The 24037-nt window shown below is 39.4% G+C and overlaps 1 protein-coding gene across 4 annotated transcripts in view; it reads right to left on the reverse strand.

Moving 5' to 3' along the window:
* Positions 1–10991: 10991 nt before the first annotated feature.
* Positions 10992–24037, reverse strand: part of LOC101845899 (AP-1 complex subunit gamma-1) — a 30609-nt gene continuing 17563 nt past the window's right edge. For all 4 annotated transcript variants that reach the window (XM_005091201.3, XM_005091202.3, XM_005091200.3 and 1 more), the window contains exons 11-23: positions 23745–23800; positions 22903–23016; positions 20785–20925; positions 19930–19984; positions 19099–19311; positions 18719–18846; positions 17801–17905; positions 16987–17140; positions 16176–16335; positions 15464–15550; positions 12715–12869; positions 11976–12074; positions 10992–11664 (exon numbers count right to left, since the gene is read on the reverse strand). In XM_005091201.3, coding sequence (XP_005091258.1) covers positions 11563–11664; positions 11976–12074; positions 12715–12869; positions 15464–15550; positions 16176–16335; positions 16987–17140; positions 17801–17905; positions 18719–18846; positions 19099–19311; positions 19930–19984; positions 20785–20925; positions 22903–23016; positions 23745–23800 — 1569 coding nt within the window. In that variant the 3' untranslated portion in view covers positions 10992–11562. The remainder of the gene's footprint in view (positions 11665–11975; positions 12075–12714; positions 12870–15463; positions 15551–16175; positions 16336–16986; positions 17141–17800; positions 17906–18718; positions 18847–19098; positions 19312–19929; positions 19985–20784; positions 20926–22902; positions 23017–23744; positions 23801–24037) is intronic.

The following is a 24037-nucleotide window of genomic DNA, read 5'->3' on the forward strand; positions in this document are numbered from 1 at the left end:
TGGGGGGAGAAGAACCATGTCATAAGTATAAGACAAGAATCTTTACTTAAATCCCAGAAAAGAAGGGGAGTTTCAGTGGCTTTTAAAATTACTATTTTATTTTGATTTGACACCAATCGCAAAACAAAACAAAATCATTATTAGGACCTATATATCCATATAAAATAATTTTTATTCAGTGTTGTTGACAAATATAACTTTGCTTAGAATACAATACTCTCGTTCACACATAGGTATCCATCTCCAACACAAATTCAAAGTAAGCACACGTGGGTTTCTTTTTCTATTCCTCAGTACATATACTTCGAAACTGTGCTGAGAAAGCTTTGCTACGATTTTCTTTTTAGTGTGTATCGAGAAGGGAAGAGAGAGAGAGAGAGAGAGAGAGAGAGAGAGAGAGAGAGAGAGTAGGAACGATGTGGATAATTCAGACTCGACGAGTAGAAATATGTGGACCTTAAACTTCCGAATATTTGTCAGATTTGTAACAAACTGGGCTATATTGAAGGGCGGTCGAGAAATACCACTTTAAAAGCGAGTTAGTTTTAGTTTTAGTAGAGGTTTGACAGAGAGTGCGGTGGCGGAGCTGTTAGTGCGCTTGTCTCCGAAGCAGAAAGTCCGGGTTCAAGCCTCGGTTCGGACACAGATTTTTTCGCCCCCTGCCCACCCAGCAGTAATTGGTACCTGACTTCGAGTTGGGGAAGTAAAGGCGGCGTGGAAAAGAGCTGGCCACCCTACCACAATACACGTATGCCGAAGGCCCAGGAAGTTGTCTCACTAACAAGGCAATCCCCAATGTCCGGATCGGATGCGGGAACAACTTTACTTTTTAGAGGTTTTACGGCGCTCACAACGGCATAAGGTCATAAAAAGGTCTAGATGTTCGATAGGAAAGAAGAACCAAACCACACCAGAGCATCCTCCACCCATCCACATTAAAAGCGAGTTTAATCAGAGCCAGTGGAGACTGTGCGTGTGGTGTAGCTTACTAGAACGAGTGACGAATTCACTAATCAGTGAAAGGATGATGTGCGCCTCGAGGGAGAAGAGTGCGCGCGCGCGTATGTGTGTGTGCGTGCGTGCGTGTGTGTGTGTGTGTGTGTGCGTGTGTGTGTGTGTGTGTGTGTGTGTCTGTGCGTGTGTGTGTGAGTGTATGTGTGTGTGTGTGTGTGAGTGTGTAAGGGGGGGGGGGGGGCAATGTGTCAACATGGCGGAGAAGAGATTCACTTCAGCTAAACATTGATTAGTGCATAATAAAAAATTGATACCTTTCTTATTGCAAGGGACAACCATGGGTAATCGATACCATAAGGGGAATTGAGGAAGGTAGGCTACAACTGTGGGTCAAAACTTGCGATTGTCACTTCAGATGCTCGTACTACCACTAAGTTTAGTTTTACGTTTAGTTAGAGTTTTACGGCATTTGCAACAGAAAAAGATCTTGAGCGCCAAGGGTTAGAAGTGATTACACGAGAGAAACATGCACAGAACAGAAGGAGAAGAGATATATAAACGAATATGTATATGTTTGATAGGAAAGGAGCAAAATACACCAGTGCACCCTTCAACTGCTCGGATCCCCTACCATCGGGGAATACATTATTTTATTTAACAATATATATTATAATATAATATATAACTGTAACGGTCGTGGCGTTAATTAATTATCGTCCTCAAGCAGTGGTGCCATTATAATATTTACTTACAGTTTACAGTAGTATGCATTCGTTCCAGACTTTCCCGGAGTCAAAGAAAGTCTTCTTCTTCTTCTTCTATCCCGTGGTTGGGGCAACCGTGGGGGCACCACTGCATCTGAAAACCAGCTCTCGCCATTTATCTTTGTCCTCTGCTTTCCTCAGATTGTCACCCATCGTCTTCCTGTCCACTCTGTAATGTTGTCCTCCCACCTCCTTCTCTGCATTCTTCTCTTTCTCTTTCCTTGTACGGTTCCTTGTAGGATTGTTTTGGCAAATCCTGTGGATCTTGTGAATTATCCATACCATTTAAATTTTCGTCTCTTCACTGTGGTCAGTAGATCTTCATGCTACCCGACTGCGTTGGTGATTCTGTTTTGTACCTCAACATTTGAAACATGGTCTTTGTACGAGATGTCAAGCAAAGAAAGTACCACTATTTAAAAAATAAAATGTTCTCTCAAACACACATCCCCCTCAATCCACGAGGAATTAATTTTATAGATGTCGCCACCGTACAAAACATTTCGTGTCCTTTTTTCAGAGTGAAGTATTGTATATGTAGCACATTCATTGCTCTTTCTTTCTCTGTACAGGGTGCGCCGCTCCCTCAATAAACAGTACATGTATCAATTATCAAGCACACAATAATAACAACATCATAGATGTCGTCACAGGCCATTCTCGGGCGGCTTTAAAAAAAAAAAAAAGATTAGTTTAGTTTTGGTAAGAGTTTTACGGCAGTTGCAACACAATAAGGTCATATCGATTTAAGTGCAGAAGAATATATCGTGTTACAAGAGAGTAACGTACGCAAAAAGAATGAGGAGAGACAAGGACGATAGATATTTGACTGGAAAGAAGGGGCAAACCACACAACCAGGGCACCCGCCAACCACCCTCTTTTTAAAAGATTAGGCCTATATTTATAGAGAAGAGGATACTCTTATTGCAGTGCATAGTCATCTTCGACGGGATGCTGTGTAAGTGCTAGAAAGGAAGACCGGTTGCTCAGTGAGTAGACATATGATGAGTCAAAGCGATGTTTACAGTAGACAGTAAGATAAAAGGCCACTATTAGCCAGGCTGTAGTTGTCCAAGTTCAACATCCTACTACTACTAGACAAGAAAAACGTAAATTAAAATAAAGGCGGAGTACTTGATCCGTCGGTAGGACTCTGGACTGAGAAGAAATATTCTAGTACTAGTAGGCACCAACACCCCCCCCCCCCCCAAAAAAAAAAAGATTTAAAAAAAGATAAAATAAAATAAAAAAAACCAAAAAACAATTATGACACTGTTCAGATTTCAACCTCCGACTTATGTTTTAGTAAGAGTTTTACGGCACTAGCAACACAATAAGATCATATATAAGTACCGAAGATTAGAGGTGTTACAAGAGAGTAACAAACAGAAAAAAGAAGGAGGGGAGATCTGTGCAATAGTAACTGACCGTGAAGAGAGCGGCAGTTAAGAACGTCAAGGTCCGACTTTTTACATTCTTTTTTAAATTCAGTTTTAGAAAGAATTTTAAAGTTTTTGCAGCATAGGTAACAAAGGATCAAAGACAATAGTAGGTGTTACTAGAGAGTAACTTGCAAAGAAAATTAGAAAGGGAGAGATAAGGTACAAAGTGATACATGTATTTCCTTAGGCTGATCACGAAGCCGTGATCCTTCGGTTCACCACTGCAAGCTTTTACTTTTAGAGACAATGTTACCCGAGTTTACTTTTACTAAATTTAAAATGTTTAACACCTCAACACGCACTTTTGTATAATTTAAGAGGCTGGTTGCTCCGACCCTACCTGTGAAGATCTACAGGGGCAGAGTGGGATACAGCATCCTGGCAGACTCGAGGAGGTATTCAATAAATTAAGTTCACCACTGGGAATCACACTCAGGTCTTCCTGCAACGCCATAGAGTTTAAGCATTCCATCACAGATGCCATTGCCAAGGGTTATGGGGCAGTCTATGGCAAGTAGGCACAGATGCTTTGCCAGAAACTAGTTTTAGTAGAGGTTTTACAGCGCTCGCAACTGCATAAGGTCATATGAGCGCCAGAAGATTAGAGGTGTTACAAGGGAGTAACAAACATAAAAAAGCACAAGGGGAGATAAGGACGATAGATGTTTGATAGGAAAGAAGGAGCAAACCACACCAGACAACCCGCCAACCACCCACCCAGAAACTAGATAAGATGACATAAACACTGAAAAGAAGTAAAGTAAAGAAACAAAAGAAACGGGAACACATAATAAGAAAACTCATCATCCAGATGTGGATGCAGAGTAGTGTGGGTAAAATAAAGAGAAACACTCAGGTAGTCATTTAATGCTGAGTAACATTAAAACACACACTGAAAAATAAAGCAGAAAAAAAAGAAGAGAATGGTCAGCGGCTTCATGACACATGGTGGGAAGTAAATTCTGAAGTTCAAATCATAGAATCACAGACACATTTGAATCAATCATTTCTTTTTTTTCCATTCATTTATTTATTTAATTTCCTCTGTATGTTTATCTTAAATTACACAAGTGAAGACATGATATACATACCATGAAACTTACAGGTACATAACCAACTGAACAAACATAATGCAAGTTTACATGTTGGAAAAACTCTCACTGTACAGCTGACAAATGGCATTGCTAAATTCATGAATGTGAAATGTACATCAAATCAGGATTTGTGGATTTTGAGTGACATGTCACCATGCCACTGTGACAACACCACTGACAGTATTGCAAAGTCCTCACAGGGACCAAACATGCTGTCACTCTAACACAGGCCACTTTTCTCTTACCGCCAGGACGTAGGCAGATGACAGCCAGCAAAGGGTTGATAAACTTTCTTCATTTTCTCCCACTCACAACTGTGAATTACATTCCAAAGTAACATCCCATTGCCCAAGCTTGCCATTCTCCAGTCACCACAGCTGACAGTACAGAGACCACCAGAAGTGATTTCCTGTGTTAGAGCGCAGAATTTGGTGAGAATAGGCGGTGGCCCACAGTCACAGCTACACACAAACAAAGACGTGGGGGCTCAGCCCTGCCACAAGGGCACTGTGTACTGCAGCAAGGAGACAAAAAGAAACAAAACTGACAACATGGATACACAAGACTGCATTTGCAAAACATTTCTGAATGTCACGGATGTCAATGCCTTCACCACAGAAAGCTGCATCAGACATTAAGATATGTGACATTTCAATTTGATTTCCTCTTCAGTAAAGAACATCTTGGGGTTGGGCCTATCATTGCACAAAATTTTGAATCATGGTAATTAAAATCAAACATATGTTCAAATGATGTTACATTTTTAAAGACAAACTTTGTTACATTTGCCATCTTTACACTTTAATGACCCCATTGGCAGAGATATCTGGAAACTTCTTTACATAAATTCAGATGACAAAGAAAGATGTCAAGCTGGAGTACGTATATTATGTTACAAAAGAAAATAATACAACATAGGTTAAGTGGACTAAGATTTTGACATGAGTTTCAGAAAGCAAAATTCAAAGGTTTACCAAAGCAATTGGTTTCTAAAAGAAGACGAACCAAGTCCATATGCAACGCTTGTCTTTGGCTATGAAAGGAGGAACAAATCACACCTTGTATAAATTTTACTGGTTTGATTTTAAAGATTAGAAAGTAAAACTTGTTTTGTTTGTTGGGAATTTTAAAAATACATTTTTATGCAATCAAAACAGTAACTGGGCAATTCTGAAATACCGTAATAACCAAAGTCATACCATGGACTATATATCTGATACACCATAACACAGTAAATCCTCCACCCAAGGGAGACTGCAGACAGTTAGAAAAATATAGGAGGGGAGAGAAGTGGGTGTACAGGCACAATACTAAGCACATATCACTTGCACAGACAATGACGATGGTACATCGGACATATACAAAAAGACAAGGATGTTCATATGGATGAGCACAATTGATGTCTCAACACTTCACCTATAGACTGAACCCCAAATGCTAACTCTGCTCCACATACAGCAACAGAATATGTACAATAACAAAAGTCACACAAAGTCACAGTACATTTTATCAGAGGAAAACAAATAGTTGTTAAAATTTCTATTGACCAAAGCAATAATAATGACAAGGAAACAGAAATCCCCTTCATTGTAGACCTGTGGGCGCGTTCATTTGTTGTTTTGGATTCCAGATATGTCTTTACAGAGCAGTCAATACAGAAAGCATATCGACCTAAAATGGCGCCAAATTTTTATAGAAACAACCCCATATCTATTTGCAATATTTCACATCACCTTGGCTACTGGTTACTTTCTCAACTAATTTAAAATTTTGTGTAGGACAATTTAGTATCCGCCACCACCATTGCATTAAGTTAAAGCATAGACCTGTTTCCCAATGGCAACAAAACTAAAGCTATAGCAAAAACAGCTCTACAGTCTGTTTGCACCTGTTCTGATTTAATTCCATAGCCCTTAGAGTAGAAGCTGGAATTGCAGAGCAGCCGAGTATTAGAAAAGATATCAGTCAAACCCCTGAAAGAAATCGGTGGTATCAGACACTATGTGCAAGGGAAACTAAATTCTGAGTACAGAAAGGTTATATTTCAGCATGCAATGTTTTGTCCCCAAATATATAGATATGTTCACTCCTCTATGAACACAGTGAAAATCAAATGATGATTTAAAAAAAGAATATCAAATTGGATATTAAAGAAAAGCATAAACACAATCCATGAACAAAGAGGTGTTTCTTCACTGCATTGCTTATTCTGCCCAAATATGACCGTAAATATTCAACACCTCAACTCAAGCGGAAGTAAATGAATATAGTGATATAGCTTGCATGTAAAAGAGGAAACTTGTGCACTAAAGGAGAAATAGTTTTGCTGATTAGTCCTCCCATGCACCCAGGTTTATCAATTGGTGAGCATCTGTGAATAATTTAATAGGAATATAATCTACTGTACAATAACACGTCCAAGCCCAAATACTCATTCATTTAACCCTCAACATTCACAAGATCTTTCAAAACGATGTAAGAACTTCCACATGTTCATCCAACCATCAACATTCACACAACACTCAAGAGACCTATCCAACAGTCACAAGACATGTCACACATTGACCATTCACATACAGGCTTCATGAGGTCTTCAGTAAGCTGACACTCACCATTCTTCCTGAAGAAAAAACCCCAACAAAAAACCTCCACGACTGAACACAGCAATCTACTAGTTTTCCAAAAAGACAGCCCACTTTTCTGAACAGCAAAACCTGTCGCAGGAATATTTCTTTTTAACTAGAATTCCCAGCACCACAGTCCTGACAATGTCTATTTCAAGCAGAAGGAAGAGAGATTTGTTTGACAAATATATCAATACAAAAAATCTGACTGATCTATACCATAGACAAGAAAGGAATGTTTACTCACCACAAGAGTGAGATAATCCTTTCACACTGCTACAGAAGAGCTGAACTGGGGCCATTTGGGAAAGCGCATGATAATAATTGTAACACCGACTACCACCCTCAAAGTCACAATGATCACAACCAATTATAGTACAACTTGAACACAGGTTGGAGGCTTTGTTCCATTTTTTAAAAACACCTAAGTATGGTTGGTTTTCTCCTGCAGAAGGGGGAAAAAACAACGAGCAAAGAAGAAAGTTTTTGAGAACACCACACATCCCTAGCTACATAATTCAGTCCATTTCTGAGCCAGGATCCCTTGACCCTGTCAGTCAGGGTCAACTGCGACTACTTCGGTAATACCTTAGAGAAAGATGAAGGTTCTCAGTAAAATATCCTTCCCAAAATGGAACCAAACTAACATCCTGCGTGAGTATGGTGAAGAGCCAAACAATTTCACCATAGATTCTGGTAACAAAAAGAGGTGAACTGTTGGAATCCAACTCCCAGGCTTTCTATACATTCCTATTGGAGAGCCAAAGACTGGCCGGAGCAAGAAAGTGAAAGGGGGGTATTAAAATAAAACATCTTCCCAAAACCAGACACAAAAAAAGCCTGTTTCTTGTTGCATAAATTATAAAAACATCTACATAAACCAAGAAAGAAGTCTTAATATATTTAGCCATAACTACAACTATAGAAGCATAGATTCACTGATTAATTCAAGCACAAAAAAGTTTCCATTCGCCAACCTATTCCACTTAGAATGACCTATGAATACTGACCAGATAATGCAATATAAAATTAAGAAAAACATGAGACATATCAGACAAGGTCTGACAAATTCACATCCTAATATCACACGGTTGCTCCATAACTAGAGCAAAATGTGAAACTTCTCAATATTAAAACATAACATCCGACCAATTATGTAGCCCGTACGCAGTTAAAGAAAAACCGAAATGCCTGTCTCAGATTTATGCACTTTGAAAATGGCTGCACTTTAAAAAATAGTAGAATTGAAGTGTATACATAATGAAAAGCAATGAAAAACAAAGATACAAAGAACTGATATTTAAAGTTAAATTGTATTGAAACCTTTATATAGTCAATAACAAAACATGATTCAGTGAAGTACGACAAGATTTCATTTGTAATTAGAAGAAAATGGGCACTGCCAAGCAACTTAATGAAGAAGAATAATATGGTTCTGACAAGAATTCCACCCAGTCTAAAGGTGTACCTTGTTCTGCTCTTACTTTGATCAACGAGTAGATCTTATGAAGCTAAATGAGCCTACAGCTGAAACAAAAAAGTGAACATAATTGTATAGTGGGACAAAGTGCTTGGGATGGAGCAACGTAGCAACAGCTGCCTTAGCCAGCAGGTCTCACACTGCTGCACAAGCACGACCAGGCTCTGCACACCAGAGTATTGTTGTAATGCCCAAGCATTTGAAACAAAATCATGTCATTATGAAATGCAGAGTGGGAAAGAAACTAAAGCAACTCTCTCATTTTGATATAATACCAGCACACACTTTAGAATCACTTTTCAACACTTACAGATTCGTTGACATTTGCGTTGACTATTTTCAAATATAGTTAAGGGGAATTACTAAATTGAAATCTTTCACTTATTTTTTCATGAAAATATTTATATATACAGACTTTAACATTTTTCTTTCCAATTAAAAGACATACAATACACACTACATACAAGCGCACAGAACACAGCCTAGAAACTAAAGAATCAGATCACGAAGCTAAGAAGACCTAGTCTCTACTGATGACCAATGCATGAAAAGCTTTAATTTCAAAACCTGTTTTGACCTTCCACTTAGCTAAGTCTCCAAACCGTACTATGAATGGTAAGCATAAAAGAGCTGTTATCATTCATACTCAAGTTTTGAATCTAGCATCTGAAAACTGGACAAGATTACAATAGCAGGATGGCATCTCTGCCACCATAAAAATTATGCTTTATAAAACTATCCTACACAAAGTGGAGGAAACAATCCAATCATATGAAGGCCATAGCAAAGCACATTTCAAACTGACAACTATTCAAGGCAGCAGCAATGAAGTGATATGAACAACTTCTCTCAAATAAACTGTTTTGTTCAGTACTGTTCCCAACATTTTTTTTTTATCTGCCTCTCGTTATTGATTTAGCTACTAATTTCAAGAAATATGTATTCCCACCTTTGGAAAGGAGTTTTTGTCAAATTATACCGCTAGATCACAAAGATTCTACCCTAGAGTGCCAAACAACAAAAAATAATCTGGCTGCACAATAACTGTGTACCACCATTGATTCAGAAAGTCCCTGACACGCTGTCTCTGTCTGATGGAAACAGAGTTCACAGGAGGCCTACAACCTACTCCAATAAATCGGAACTTCTAGCCAACAGTAGCTCTCTTACTGACACAACTAACAGTAATATCCCAGTTCTAGATAAAAATATTGTCAGGCTATTAAACAGTGTCATATAATGGTCCTACTCCGGCCGAATAAGAAATGATTCAGTGGTACAGCATTCTAAATAATTGTCGGCTGTTAGAATTACTACACAGGTATCCAATGCTACACTACTGCCCACTCTACAGTGTTCTATACCATCAGATGAAATAATGGAGTTTTTTTCAAAGGAAAAATTCTACTTACATAGTACATTCAACCAACAACACAATAGTACAAGAACGAATGTACTGAAAATGCAATCCTTACAAAAAACCCCCCCCACCTCAAAACAGATAACAGACATAACAACTGATGAAAAAAATAATCATGATTCAGACAAATGTTAAATCAAAAATTGAAAACAGATAAACACTCTCACGCATATCACAACTTTGAGAGGACACTTGATGTTCATTGCACAAAAACAAGAAAAGCCAATACAAGAACAGTTTATGAGAATCAACTCATTAATTAGCTTTACAAAGTGGAATGCACAAGACTGAAGTGACAGCTATCAGACATACCAATAGCAGGGCCTAAAGAGATAGATAGAGAGAGGGGAAGAGGGAGGGGGGGGGGGGGCGAGAGAGAGAGAGAGAGAGAGAGAGAGAGAGAGAGAGAGAGAGAGAGAGAGAGAGAGAGAGAGAGAGATGAACATCTTCATAATACTGCCAGGACACAGCACAAGAAGACTAGGACTGGATGCATGCACCAGAGGTTAACAAAAGAAACTCCGGACCTTTACATTTGATTCTAGACAAGACAGCATACTACAAATTAAACTCAACAACACAGCAAACAGTTTGCATGGATTAATCTAAAGACTAACAACAGTGTTTAGTTCAGTTTTAGTAGAGGTTTTACGGCGCTCGCAACTGCATGAGTAAAAACGGTGTTCACTGAAGTGGTGGTTAACAAAAGTGAATCAGCACGATAACAGCCACAGTTTGCCACGAACAGATTAGGATAACAACACATAAGAAAAGAAGCTCCCGTTACCCGTCCGCGTTGTACATGAGGAAGGATCAAGGAAGTAGAAGGCTATACCCAAAACATGGTCCTGCTGAGGAATTTTACATCTCTTTGAATAACAAATTATTGCAAGTAGTGGCGATTGATTCATGTTTAATATCTACATACAAGAAAATTTCAATAGAGAGGAAGGACTTTGTATCCAAAGGCACACCCGCAGGCCTTGTGAGCATACCCAAAACTATCAAGCCCGTCAATATCTGATCCGTCCATGAGAAGAAAACATCCTCCCTTCCAGTGACAAGCTACTTTTGAGTTTAGACCTGCAAAAGCATTCACTAGTTGAGGGAAGACGGAAAGGCTGTCAAAAACGGTGCTCAAACAGCAGCCTTTAGCGATGTATGGAGTGTTGAGCAAGAATGCGTTTCAGTGCTTGATCAAACATAAAAAGCTGCTCTACAGTCAATGACAACTGTTGTTCTTCTTTGTTCTTTCTACAATTTCCAACTCTTCTGTACTTTGAGGCTTTTCTTGGATGAGAAACAAAATGTACTGTCCCAAGAGTTACAAATGTAATGTAAGAAGGGGCCAGAGGGATAAATAAGCAAGTACAAATAAATTACAGCATTATAACAAAAACATAGCCATAAACTCAATGCGGATGAGGAAATACATGAGAATGGAAAGCCTCAACAGAGCCTGAGACCACAGGCATAGTATAACCTCTCTTTGCATCATCACATAGCAAAAATAAACAACAACCCAACAAATAAGATAAGAACCAAATATCACTCCACACTCATGACCTCATAGCCACAGTCCTCACTCAGGCACGCACACCTTTTTTTTGTCCATACTCGCCGCTAGCACACCAAAGCACAACAACTTCCACTCGCACAGTTCTTCCTCACATTCACTCCAGTCAGTAACCACAACATCATCACTCAGTGTCAGACGTCGAAACCAGTCTCACACAGCCCATAAATCTCATCTCTCTCTCCTACAGCGAACAGGAACCGATCGTTATTGCCACAGCTCTGCTGGGAATGTGTTGACCTCTCCCATCTCGTCCACTGTTGCTCCATTGTGGCTGTAACTGATCTTCAAACGCATGCGAATGGCTTGCTGAAAACACAGAACAAAATTGAGATTAAAATAAAAGCGATTGTGCGTGTTCATCATGGTATACATCATATTACACTATTGATCTACGAGTGCACTGAAGAGTGTGGTACTACCATGAGCTCATTAACAGGAAAATACAGTCAGTGTGGTCGAAGAACAAAAAAGTATCGAATGTTATCAAAGAAATCGGAATCCTAGCCTACAAAGAGCAGCAATCTTATTTTCAATGAAGAAAAAACTTATTCTGTGTTCCTAAAACATTTAAACACAAACTTTTCTTATAGATGTAACTGTCAGTTTGGATGGCTTACTTTTTGCGGGTTGTTGAGCTGTATGACTTGTGTGACACTGCCTGAGTTGATGGGAGCAATGACGTTACCTGAGGGGGACTGGAGGCTCAACTGGAATGACTGCGGGTGGGAAAGGCAGAAAAGTATTAAACACAACATCAAACATTCAACAAAAATAAGAACCAGTTCACAATAATCGACGTTTATCAACCAAGAGCACAGTTGTCATGTACACTGCTCAGTGATGAAAGCAGCAACATTTGCCACGATTTCAAAAAAAGGACAACAGTTGTACTGTAAAGGAGATGAAAGGGAAGATCACACAATAGCACCTACCAACTACCTATTTCACAGAATCAGAAATCAGGAAGACAAGTTTTCAAACAAGTATAAATGCACGCAGAATATGCATTTTTATTTTGCATTGACTAGCTGCCAGCAAATCCAAAAATATTTAAAACCATGAGGTGTGGACAAGAAAGAACAGTATCTTTAACAACTTCTTTACAATAGAATTCACTGACCATTGGCATGGTTTACACAGAGTTGAAGAAATATTACATGAGATTACAATGCCAATGCATGATCAGTGAGGTAAAACACATTCTTAATAAATATGAGAGCACACACATCTTGAAATTGTCAACCAAATCTCAAAGGATTTCCCTTCCCAAACAGAACATTGGAGGCTACAAACAAGAAGTAGCAAACCCCAAGAAGTCAATGCCAGCTGACAGACAGCTACAACATCATAGCCTACCTTGGGCACAGCGGCCTGAAAGACAAAGTCTGTCATTGGGAATGGCGTGGAGTTAGTGGCCTTCATGTTGATCACAGTCTGTACGGCCTCTGAACGTTGGCAGAGGAACTCCACCAGCAGCCCGTTCTTGTTGAAAGCTGTCACCGGTGGCAAAGCTGAAACCACAGCAAAAAATCTCGTTTTTAAAAAAAACTTGTCTCACACAAATAAAAGAGTTTGATTCTTCAACCATTCCGACAAAACTTCCTGCCGTAGTATTGGTTTTCGACCAATCAAAAAATTAATTTGTTAAAAAAGAAATAATGAATAAACAATTTAAGGCAAACAGAAAGGAAAAATAAGGACAACCAGTAAATTATACGGAGTGGATACTCGCCCGATGTCGGGTGACTAGCGCCAGGCTACTCGACCGATCTAGGATTTCTGCGAATGTTCTGGGCGAACGAATTTGGTCGATTAGCCCTGCCTGGCCTGTGGCTTCTGACCCATGGGGATTTCTGCGCATGCTCCTTTAAAATTCGCGTGATCAATTGCGCACGATTCAGTCACTCACTCGGTCACTCCTTGTCCTCAAAGTCAAGAGTCAGATCGGTCAACCTGGCAGCTAAATTATAATATGTGGGAAAGACTTTCCACAAAGTTTTAGAGACCTGAGTGAAACAATTTCAAATTTTGTCACTTTTCACGTGAACCATTTGTAATCGCAGATTGATCTTTGGTGTAGGATTTTTTTTCTTTCAAGTAAAATTGGATCAAGCCCATTGTGTGTGCAACATCAGGGGGGGGGGGGGGGGGGGGCTACTTGAGAAAAGAATGAAAAAATAGTCTGGATACACTTTATATAGAATCAAACCTCGATATAACACCACCCTTGGGACGAACATGAAGTCTGCCATCCTTAAATGTACTATTCAGGTCTCTCTCTCTCTCTTTCACTGTCTCTCTCTCTCTCTTTGTCACTGTCTCTCTTTCTCTCTCTCTGTCACTGTCTCTCTCTCTGTCTGTCTGTCTGTCTATCTCTTTCACTGTCTCTCTCTCTCTCTCTCTCTCTCTTTGTCACTGTCTCTCTCTCTCTCTCTCTCTTTGTCACTGTCTCTCTCTCTCTTTGTGTCACTCTCTCTGTCTGTCTGTCTATCACAGGCAGCACAGGATTTTAACTGCAGATTATGAGATCAATATACAGAAAAGGACCTTACATTATTGATTCTCTTTACACTACACGAGTTTGGTTGTTTTGGCTATTATGTGTGGCCTAAATAAGGTGGGGTGGGGGTTCGCGTTATTCAAGTTATATTACAGGCCATGTCATACATGTGGCCTTTTCTTTATATTATTTTTTTTAAAAGACTTCCCCCATTTAACTTTTCTCCCAGTTAATCAGTGGCATTCACGGGATCTATAGACACCAAATATGACTGGACTTCCATTCTCTTTCGCCCTGAATACATCTATAAAGAGAACAGTACCTCAGAAAGACAAACTTTTAGGAAAGGCTCATAGATTTCTATAGATCTAATGGTCTTGTTAGATTGTTACTGGTTACATTACTAACGGGAAAGTTTGACTCTGACTGCAATTATCTGACCAAATTGACATTATATAATACATGTCATGTATGAGGATGGGACTGGCTATAATGTGTACAACAATGACTGTTTTGTACCGGGTCAGCTTGAGAACAGACGCAGAGAGAAAACGACAGGAAACAATAATTCTAATAACAAACACCCCCCCCCTTCTCTCTCTCTCTCTCTCTCCTGACTTGTTTGTTTTCAGTTTCATGTATCGGCCCAATCCAGCCGTAGTGGGCACCTCATGTCTCTCTCTCTCTCTCTGTCACTGTCTCTCTCTCTGTCTGTCTGTCCATCTGTCTCTCTCTCTCTCTCTCTCTCGTGGGAGAAAGAAGGTCCACTTACTAGACTAGATCTAGGTGACTGGCTCCGGGTGGGCAGAAAATGCCCACCCGATGTCGCAGAAATCCCCTCTGGAATTCGGTCAACTAGCCTGACGCTAGCCACCCTAGATCGCGCGAGCAGCCTGGCGCTAGTCACCCGACATCGGGCGAGTAGCACAGGCTTAAATTATTCAGCAAGAAGGAAGCAGAACCCACAAGCAACCCCCTCCAGCTGAATATAAGTAAAAGAGAAGCACATCAACTACAACAAAAAAAGAGCTAAATTTCAGGATACACTGTTCAAAAGAAAGGACATTTTTAAAAAGATAAATAATGTCGTTAAACCCTCAAAATCATAAACATATTGCTTGAGCACTTCAATCATTTGCTCTCAAAATTCTACTTCAATACACTTGACAATACAAAATATCTCCAAAAACAAAAAGGAAACAAATGTATTACCACAGCAATATTTGATGGGCTATTACAGCATCCATTACACATTTGACTCTTTTTGTTTACCATTACAGTATTAGGTTGGTAAGTTCACCAACACATAAATCCACGATACATTTATAAAATTCAACACTGCATCATTCTGAAGAGACAGAATTTTAGATCAGCTAAAACATGTACATATTTGTATATTGACATGAGGTAAAAGTAAAGTTGGAACCCCCCCTTCAGAACTGACTTGACCAAGTGGAGTTAACAGCAGAGTTGGTATTTATGTCTTACAGGAATAGCAAACAGCTGTGTGTGTGTGGGTGCGCGAGCGTGCACGAACGTGACCATGTGCATGTATGTGCAGCGTTCGTGCGTGCGTGTGAAATGATAGCACAGATTCCAACTTACATGACATTCCATTCATAACATTGTTCGTGGGAGCAGGGGACTGCATGAAACCATCTATCAAATTGTTGTTAGAGGCTGGACTCAGGACTGAAAATATATTTTTTTAGAAGAGGTGAGTTCTCCCTAGAAAAAACATGGCAAGGACATATATAAACTTTTCTCAATGCAAGAATCGTATGCCATCTTTCAAAATGGCATTAGCAGAGTCTTACACTAAGCAGTTGATATTATAGTAAAGGTTGCATTGACCCACAGCTAGGCTAATGCTATAAACAGCTGTCAGAATCAAACTAAGATAAGCAATATTCACTCACACATAATGAAAAAAAAATAATTCAAAGATGATGAAAAAGACCTAAACATTTTTTTCATGAATGGCCTCGACATGTAGAAGTTCAAATAATACTCTTTCACTTCAGTGTTTCCCTTCACCCAGGAAGATAAATAAGCACACTTTTCGAGTAAACACCCTCAAGGAGAACACAGGAGTTTGTTTACTTGCTTTGTTCGTTGCCACTCAGGACATCAGCGTCTTTCCCAACAGCTCAACAGTCACAACACATTTGACAGAATGACCCAATCGAATATATATAAAATCAAATCAGACCACAGGGCTAAAGACTACAAACTGCTTTAGCAGCAGGAAGAGAAAAGAATCAACATAACAAGTCAAGACAATGGACGTCGTTAGCAGCATTGACGCTAGGAATACCTGTGCCAGTCGGGGCTGCTGGCGTGTCCGTGGTGAGATCCCCCAGTAGATCCACCAGGAAGTCCGTGGTTCCACCACCACCACCACTTTTGCTCGTTTCTGCACCAGGTCCGTGAGGCTGTGACACACCGTTGGACAAAATATCCAAGATGTCGCCATTCTGTGGATGTCGTGAAAGGAACTCATGCCAAAGGGTTTGAGAACACATTTTTTTTTGAACGGACGAAATAGCAGAGCTTATCAAAATGTAACTTTCAAGCTCCCCAATTCCAATGGTTTCCCCAAACTTAGTCATATTATATGACAGCTATTTTACATACTTTCATTCCCAGTGTTCCCAAAAGACAAAAGCAGAGTAGTAAGGAAAATTCTATGCCAGGGTCTGGGCAAGGTCCAGAGACAGCCCCCCCCCGGATGATGCAGGGGTAAAAAGTCAGCCTTCCTTGAAGAAATGAAATTGTGTGGTTTCAATTGGCTGAAAATGGCATTTGGGAGCCTGTTTGCAAATTTTTACAGACAAAGTCGGTATGATAAGGAAGCAAGTGCGTAACTTTCACGATGCACATATTTCTCCATTAGTAGCGAAAGACTGGAAGCCTGGATTTCACTAGAAAGATGTTCAAAATTTAACATGGCTGATTTTAGTTTTCAGACCTAGAGGATAGAAATGACAGAACAGATTTACATTATCAAATCATCAAGTTCCAGTATTTTAATTACTTTCCACAAAGCCCTCGAAATATCACTGTCAGTGGTTTCTATAAAACAAACCAAACATCTCCACCACCACTGAATCATGATTACCACTCACCTCTGCAGGCGGCGTGATGGTTGCATTGTTGTGTGCGTTTGCCCTGGACACAGCGTCAGTCAACAAGTTCACCTCATCTTGTCCTTCTGAGAACTGATCCTCCAAGCTGTGGGGGTGAGCCTCAATCAACGGCATGTGCTCCAACAGAGCTGGCCTGAAATGTGACAAATGACTCTTAGCCTCGAGATAAAAACAATTCTGGAACGCTATTTGTTTCCAATAAAAAAAGTTCAGACATTTTAAAAAACTGCACTCATACAACAAAGCACACACTTCTGTATCACGTACACATCTTAAAAACAACTGAGGAAAAAGTCCTTATGAAAAACAGCAATCCATTCTGCTTGCACACTCAAATTACAGCACATTGAAGGTTGCCACTGAGGAAAATATTCACACCCATGTCTATGAGATGCACGGCAAAGAACTCCACTTCAAGTATTTTTAGTTTAATTTTAGTAAGAGTTTTATGGCACTTGCAACACAATAAGGTCATATAAGTGCCAAAGATTAGAAGTTACAAGAGAGTAACAAACACAAAAAAGAAGGAGGGGAGATAAATACGATAGATGTTTGACAGGAAAGAAGGAGCAAACCGCACCAGAGCACCCGCCAACTACCCACAGGTACTTTTAAAATGTTTAGAAAAATTGTTGTCATCAAGGCAATGAACGTAACAAACAGAACAGACAAAAATCAAACAAGCCAAGACTCATAAACACCACAGATTTCCTTATTTCAACACAAAGAAATGGGACAAGGTAAAAGAGCACACATTTATCCTTATTTTTATCAGAAAACAACAGATACTGACCTCATGTGATCATATTTGCCAAACAAGTTGGAGTATTCCACTGATCGCTGCTGTAGTTCCACATTCGTACTGGATCCATATTGGGCCAGTACTTGTTTCAATTTCCTGTAATACAAAACATTGAAAATTTAAAGCTGGCAAGTTGTGTCTCCCAGTGAGTTAGCAAGTCTGAGGTCACATTTTTCCAGAAACTGATTAAAACAATGCAGAAAAGAAATTAGAAGAAGACGACTGTATGTAGTACCCACACAACCATGTTTAACGAAAAAGCAAATAATTCAGAGTATAAAAAAAACAACAATAGAATAACCTTCGCAGATAATCTTTCTGAAAAACAACTAGAGACGACAGGCCATTAAGTAAAAAAAAAAAAAAAAGGGTGTGTAACAGACCAAAGATCACATCATGAGAAATATCTCGCATTATCAATACATTCCATTAAAAAAAATAAAAAAACACACTGAAAATATCCAAAGTTTTAAAGAAAACTAGAAAACTAGAATCCGTCTTCAGATAGAGAAAAAGATGTTATAGCTTGTTCACTTTTGTCTGGCCACGGTTAAAACAAGGTAAAATGAAATCGCTCTGTTTAATCTTCTCAGATCTTTGCATACAGTTGCCATAGCCAATAAAACCAAGGCAGGTAGGATTAGCCACTGAAGTCTTCCAACCACCTGCTAATTGGAGTTTATAATCACGGAAAATTCTCCATGTGATTACAAAAAGAGGCAAGTTGTACAATACTGCTCTTTTGCACATTAACGACCACTTTTCGTCTCCAGCTGATGAGCACAACAGGAACACTAAAATGAAGTAGAAGGAGTCGATCACACCAAGGGTGCTCACCAACCACCTGCATTTCACCAAAAAAATCCAGGTTATGCAAATTACACAACAAACAAGAGTAACAATACTTACTGAGAGGACTTCGTATATCTTGAAGAGAGTTTCATCAAAGCTGTGATCGAATACTCTTTGGTGACAACTGATGAGTTGTTATTTGCCAAGACCTTCTCGAGAAGACTTATTACTTCATCCTCTGACACCTGCAATCATCAAAAAACAAACCCACGTGACCAAAAACAATATTCTTTTGTCTAATAACAAAATATGGAATTTGTATGCTTTGTTCCGTACATGCACAATATGAAGTCTAACATTTCTAGTTAACACCCTCACTGATATTGATTTAAAACATATAAGATGTACATATAAGTAAATTAATACCTTTCAATATTCACTTCACCTTCATTGAAATAACTTTTTAGACAAAAATACATGAAGAGTATTCCAGCTACCTCCAGTGGTTCCTCATCCTCCAAGCAATGTGAGTGGATGAGATCACCATACTCCCCGATGCACCAGGCAGCGACCTGCGCCAGTGGCTGTTCTGTGTAGTGCACGCGCAGGGCCCGGAACAGCTGCTGCACAGAGTATGCGTGCAGGCTCGATGTCTCCGACACCAACTGAATGACAATTGTCACTACGTCGCCTTTGATGTAGTTGCCTGCCTGGATAAACAAGGAAAACAATGAAAGGAAAATCTCAACAAATGAAACACACAAAATCCTGTGTCAAGCTTGTTCTTTTCCTATGTGGTAAACAACTATTACACATTATGTCAAAATTTTTGAATCATTAAAAGAGCCATCTTGCACAGCAGGAGGGGACCATAAAGAAAAAAAAGTATAAAATCAAACCTACTCTAACAACTACCTGTCCAAGACCATCACCTGGTCAAGCAACCACTTCCCCTATTTTTTATATTACAATGACAGCATCCAAGATACGTCTAATATAAACACTTTTTTACTCGACAAGACAACGGGCGGCTGTCTTGGACAATTTCAACTGTAGCCAAGGTGCCTGATAGGATTTGTCTGACTGAGCCCATTTTTCAGCACCACCAACACAATCAAGGCTATGTAACTCATTCACTTAGTATTCAATAAACACATTAGGACAATATTGATTTACTCATATAAATGAATGGAAGCCTTGATCACTCACTGAAAGTAGATGTTTTTACACCCCCCCCCCCCCCCCCCCCCCATAGACACAAATTAGATCATCACTCACTGAACAAGGAAAAACATGAAAACAAGATGGGACTAAACAGTTATACTTACTGTAGTGAGTACTTTGAGCACCGTGTCGATGTGCCATCTCTTATTGGGAGAATATCTAGGAACAGAAAAGAGGGTATGTTTTACGGTCTTGAAAAAAGCACCGGATCAGGGGGAAAGGGTGAGTAGGCGGGAAGGGCGGCATTTGCTGTTCCGAGGGATGTACTGTAAGGACAGGGGAACTGAAGGCACTGTGCTAGCATATTGTAACTGAGTGGGCGAGTGACTGAGGGTCAGATGGTGGGTCTGTCTTTGAGTGAGCAAGCAGTTTAGTTTTAGTTTGAATTTTCCTGCACTTGCAACACAAATGTCATAAAGTGTCGAAGATTAAAGTTGTCACTAAAAAGTAACATACAAGGAACAGATGTAGGAGAGAGAAGGACATCAAATGTCTGATACAAAAGAAGGACTGACCACACCAGAGCACCCACTATGGGAGCAGGTGATCATGCGTCCATGTTTGTGAGAGGGAGGTTGGGAAGGCAAATGACAGATAAGATGTACGCATATGTATTGGGAGGTCAGTGAATGATCATACGTGTGTGAGGAGGAACAAGACAGTATAGTAATTAAGAACATAGAAAAAATAAGATACTGTACAAATCAGGCCATTAAAAAAATCTAGATTAGAGAAAAAAGATAGCATAGTACTGTATTGACATGTCATAGTGTTTAGCAAACATTTGCTGACCTTTTCTTCAATTTATAGGTATAAATTTCATTCATTTGCCTTTCTATATCAGTCATTGAAAGTTACATTTCAGCAGAGGTGGAATTACAGCTTTAAAAAACAACAACATTTTATACAGATCCATCCCTCCCGAGAATGTCTCTTCCACAAGATAAAAGAGAACTTACTTGGATGCTGCAATGACAATGTTGGAACAACAGTCTGACTTGAACTCAGGGTCACAAGTCTCGAGGAAACTCAACAGCTCTTTCATCATGCCCCGCACGTTGTTGTGGTTGATCAGAGCAAAGGAGAGTTCTATGGCACGCCTACAATGCAACAATTAAAAACAAATTACCGAAAGTATCTTTATTCGGGATTATGTTTTCTTATTGCTATAACACTATAGCATGCAGGATCTGCTCCATCATAAACACATTGATATAGACCTGCCACAGTATGAAATCTCAAATTCAGGATCTCAGGTGGAAAAAAATCGGGATTAGGGGAACAAAAATCGGGATCAACAGCAAATCACCACGGTGACTGCCACCCTGATTAAAAAAATTTCCAGGGGTTCCGTGCCCTCTGTGTGTGTGTGTGTGGTTTTAAATTTTTAAAAAAATAATCCTGAAGTATCATGTCAAAAACTCCAAGTCTAAGTGTTAACCTCCCCCAAACCAATAAGCCCCGAAAGACACTTCAACCAGTGTGCATGAACTTTACTTGACCCTGACAACAGACGGTCCCCGACACACGCGGAACTCACACGCCGAAGTCATGTCACGTGATGCGAACGCGCGATTGAAACAGTTTTACTGACAGGCCCGACTAACTGCGTGTTCACACAAAACATTCGGATGAGCGACAGTCGTTTTAGGCTGACGACAACGGCTGAGTGTAGTCAGTCAGCCCAGTTAGTAGTGTAAGGGTTATGCGGTGTTCACACTTACAGGAGTAATGAAGCCAAATAAGACAAAACTCTTGTAAACATCAACGATGGCTTGACAGACTTCGGGGAGGAAATTACAGACAGTGTTGCAGGCCACCCTGAAGCCATACCTATTTCCTGTTGCCAGGTATCGAAGAGTAACAACCAGCTTGATGCCAGGTTCCAGTGCCTCCTTCTTTATATAATATAACATTGCACGTCGACTAACTTGGCGACGGGTCGGCGAGTTTGTCGGTGTGTGAAATTTTACTTGGCCGCTACGTTTCTTGGCTCTGCAAGAGGCCAGGATTCAAACTAATAGCTTGGCAAGATGATCACTGCCCTAAATTATTGCTCGACGAGCGTCTCCCTGAGTGTTCCCCGACACGATGTCAACAATTATGACCAGATGCTCGTCACGATTAAACCCAAATTTGGCATTATCTTATCGGGAAGTGCTCATCAACTCTTCTCCTGTATGTGTAAATACCGTATAAGAACGACTGTCGCTCGTCCGAGTGGTTGATATGAACGTGCGGTTACTTGACAACTGACGAGGCTTGTTTTGCAAGTAACAGCAGAACAACGGATATTGTTGATTATTTGTTTGTCGTAATTTGTAACAGTTATCAGGCTATCATCTGAGAATTCTGAGTGCGGGCAAAGATCCAACACAACTTGGGGCGAGTCAACTACTATATTCAGCATCGAGACTTAGGAAAATAAGGCTCCGAAATCCTACAGACAAAAAGTTCAATGAGTGATTCCCGCGACAGGGAAGAAGGCACAGTAAGTTTTTAGAAAAATCTGGCACAACAGCAGACTGGAACAAAAAATCGGGACATCCCGACTAAATCAGGATGAGCGGCAGGTCTGTTGATATGTTAATTGTTTTTCATACTACATTGTTGTTGTTTTTTGTTTTACCTCACACAGGAGTTATAACCAAGACCATGATTCACACAATACTGAATATACATTGACAACGTTATATAGAAACAGTTATATCTTGCTCAAATAAACTTGATTTCCATTATTTTCATCAAATGGATTTTTTTTTCTTTTTTGAGAAAATCTATGTAGTGAATCTGTTGTCATTGGTTAGCCAAACCCTGCATTTTCAGCACCAAATGATAAATAAAATGTAGAACTGTACAATCAAAGGTTTTATTCAGGGATGAAAAATCGTATGTCCATTTTGATATATAGTTAAATGTATTTTGTTAACACAGATGAGTTGCAGTGTCCTATTAAAAAATTATAACTCAAGATGTAAGGAAAAAACCCCCAAGAACTTTTGTGATCAAATGCATTATCACAGAAAGTTAACCCACTGGCTTCTATAATACCTAATACCGTATCCTGCTCACACTACCTTCGAATAGAAATGTCTGGATCTCTGAGACAATCCACTATGGTTGTCCTATGTCGCTGCACAGCATTGTAGTCAGCATTCACAACACGCAACAAAGTGTTCAAGGCAACATATCTGGGGAGGGATAAAGAGTATCAACTGATCACAAAATGCCAACACACTGTTAAAATTTCAAGGTGCTTCATTAGAAAAAAGAGGTACATCCACACAGTAAGGGTAATTTAGTGAAGGGAAAAAAAGTAAAAACAACAGAGAAAGAGTATGACCGACAAGTAGTGCCCATCAACCACTCACTATTTAATGCTTCTATTACCCAGCTTTATATCAGTTAAAGATAAGCTATTATCCACACAATAACAAGTCATTTAGTTCGCTGGAAAAAGCAGGGACAGTTAGAGGAAGCAGTAGGACAGTACAGAAGATGAGCTACAAGAGGTGCCCTCTAACCTTGCACTATTTTGCTGGGAAGAGTTAGAATAAAATGCTGAAGACAGTATAGCACTCCATGCAAAAAACTCAAAGCATTTTTAGAAAGATATTCTCTCTCAATGAATTCAAAGGGAGCAAAAACTGTTCATCTTTCATCAAAATAAGAAAAGAGAAAACAAGACATAAACCTAATTTTAAAAAAAAATAATGATAGGGAACTATGCATATTCATTGATGGCGAGGGTGATAAATCTTTTTTTTCAGCAGCACAGTCTACCTGTAAACACTATAACAATACGTCTACATATAAATACTCCTACCTCAAAAAAGCATTTCTCAAGAGGCTAAGCAAAGTTTAAAAGTGCTTGTGTGAAACAAAGAAGCATCCTTTATACTGATTTATAACTACCAACCTGATGTTCTTGTCATTGTTCAGAAGAAAGCGACCCAATATATTCACAGCAAGCACCTGCATAAGTGAAAAGAATATGAGTAAGTACAAAGAGACAAATATACCCTACTTAAAGATTAATCACAATCAGACTTGCCTACTTTAAAATTTGAAAATCAGTGACAAATGGTAAAATTATGTAACATAGTCTACCCAACCTAGTACCTAGCACGTATAGAAGCTAAAAAAAATCAGTTTGAAATCACAATTGTCAATAATTACTGGCAACTTGTATTTTCACTTTTGTATTCCAAG

Source organism: Aplysia californica, unplaced genomic scaffold (genome assembly GCF_000002075.1).
Source record: "Aplysia californica isolate F4 #8 unplaced genomic scaffold, AplCal3.0 scaffold00027, whole genome shotgun sequence".
Lineage (NCBI taxonomy): Eukaryota > Metazoa > Mollusca > Gastropoda > Aplysiida > Aplysiidae > Aplysia > Aplysia californica.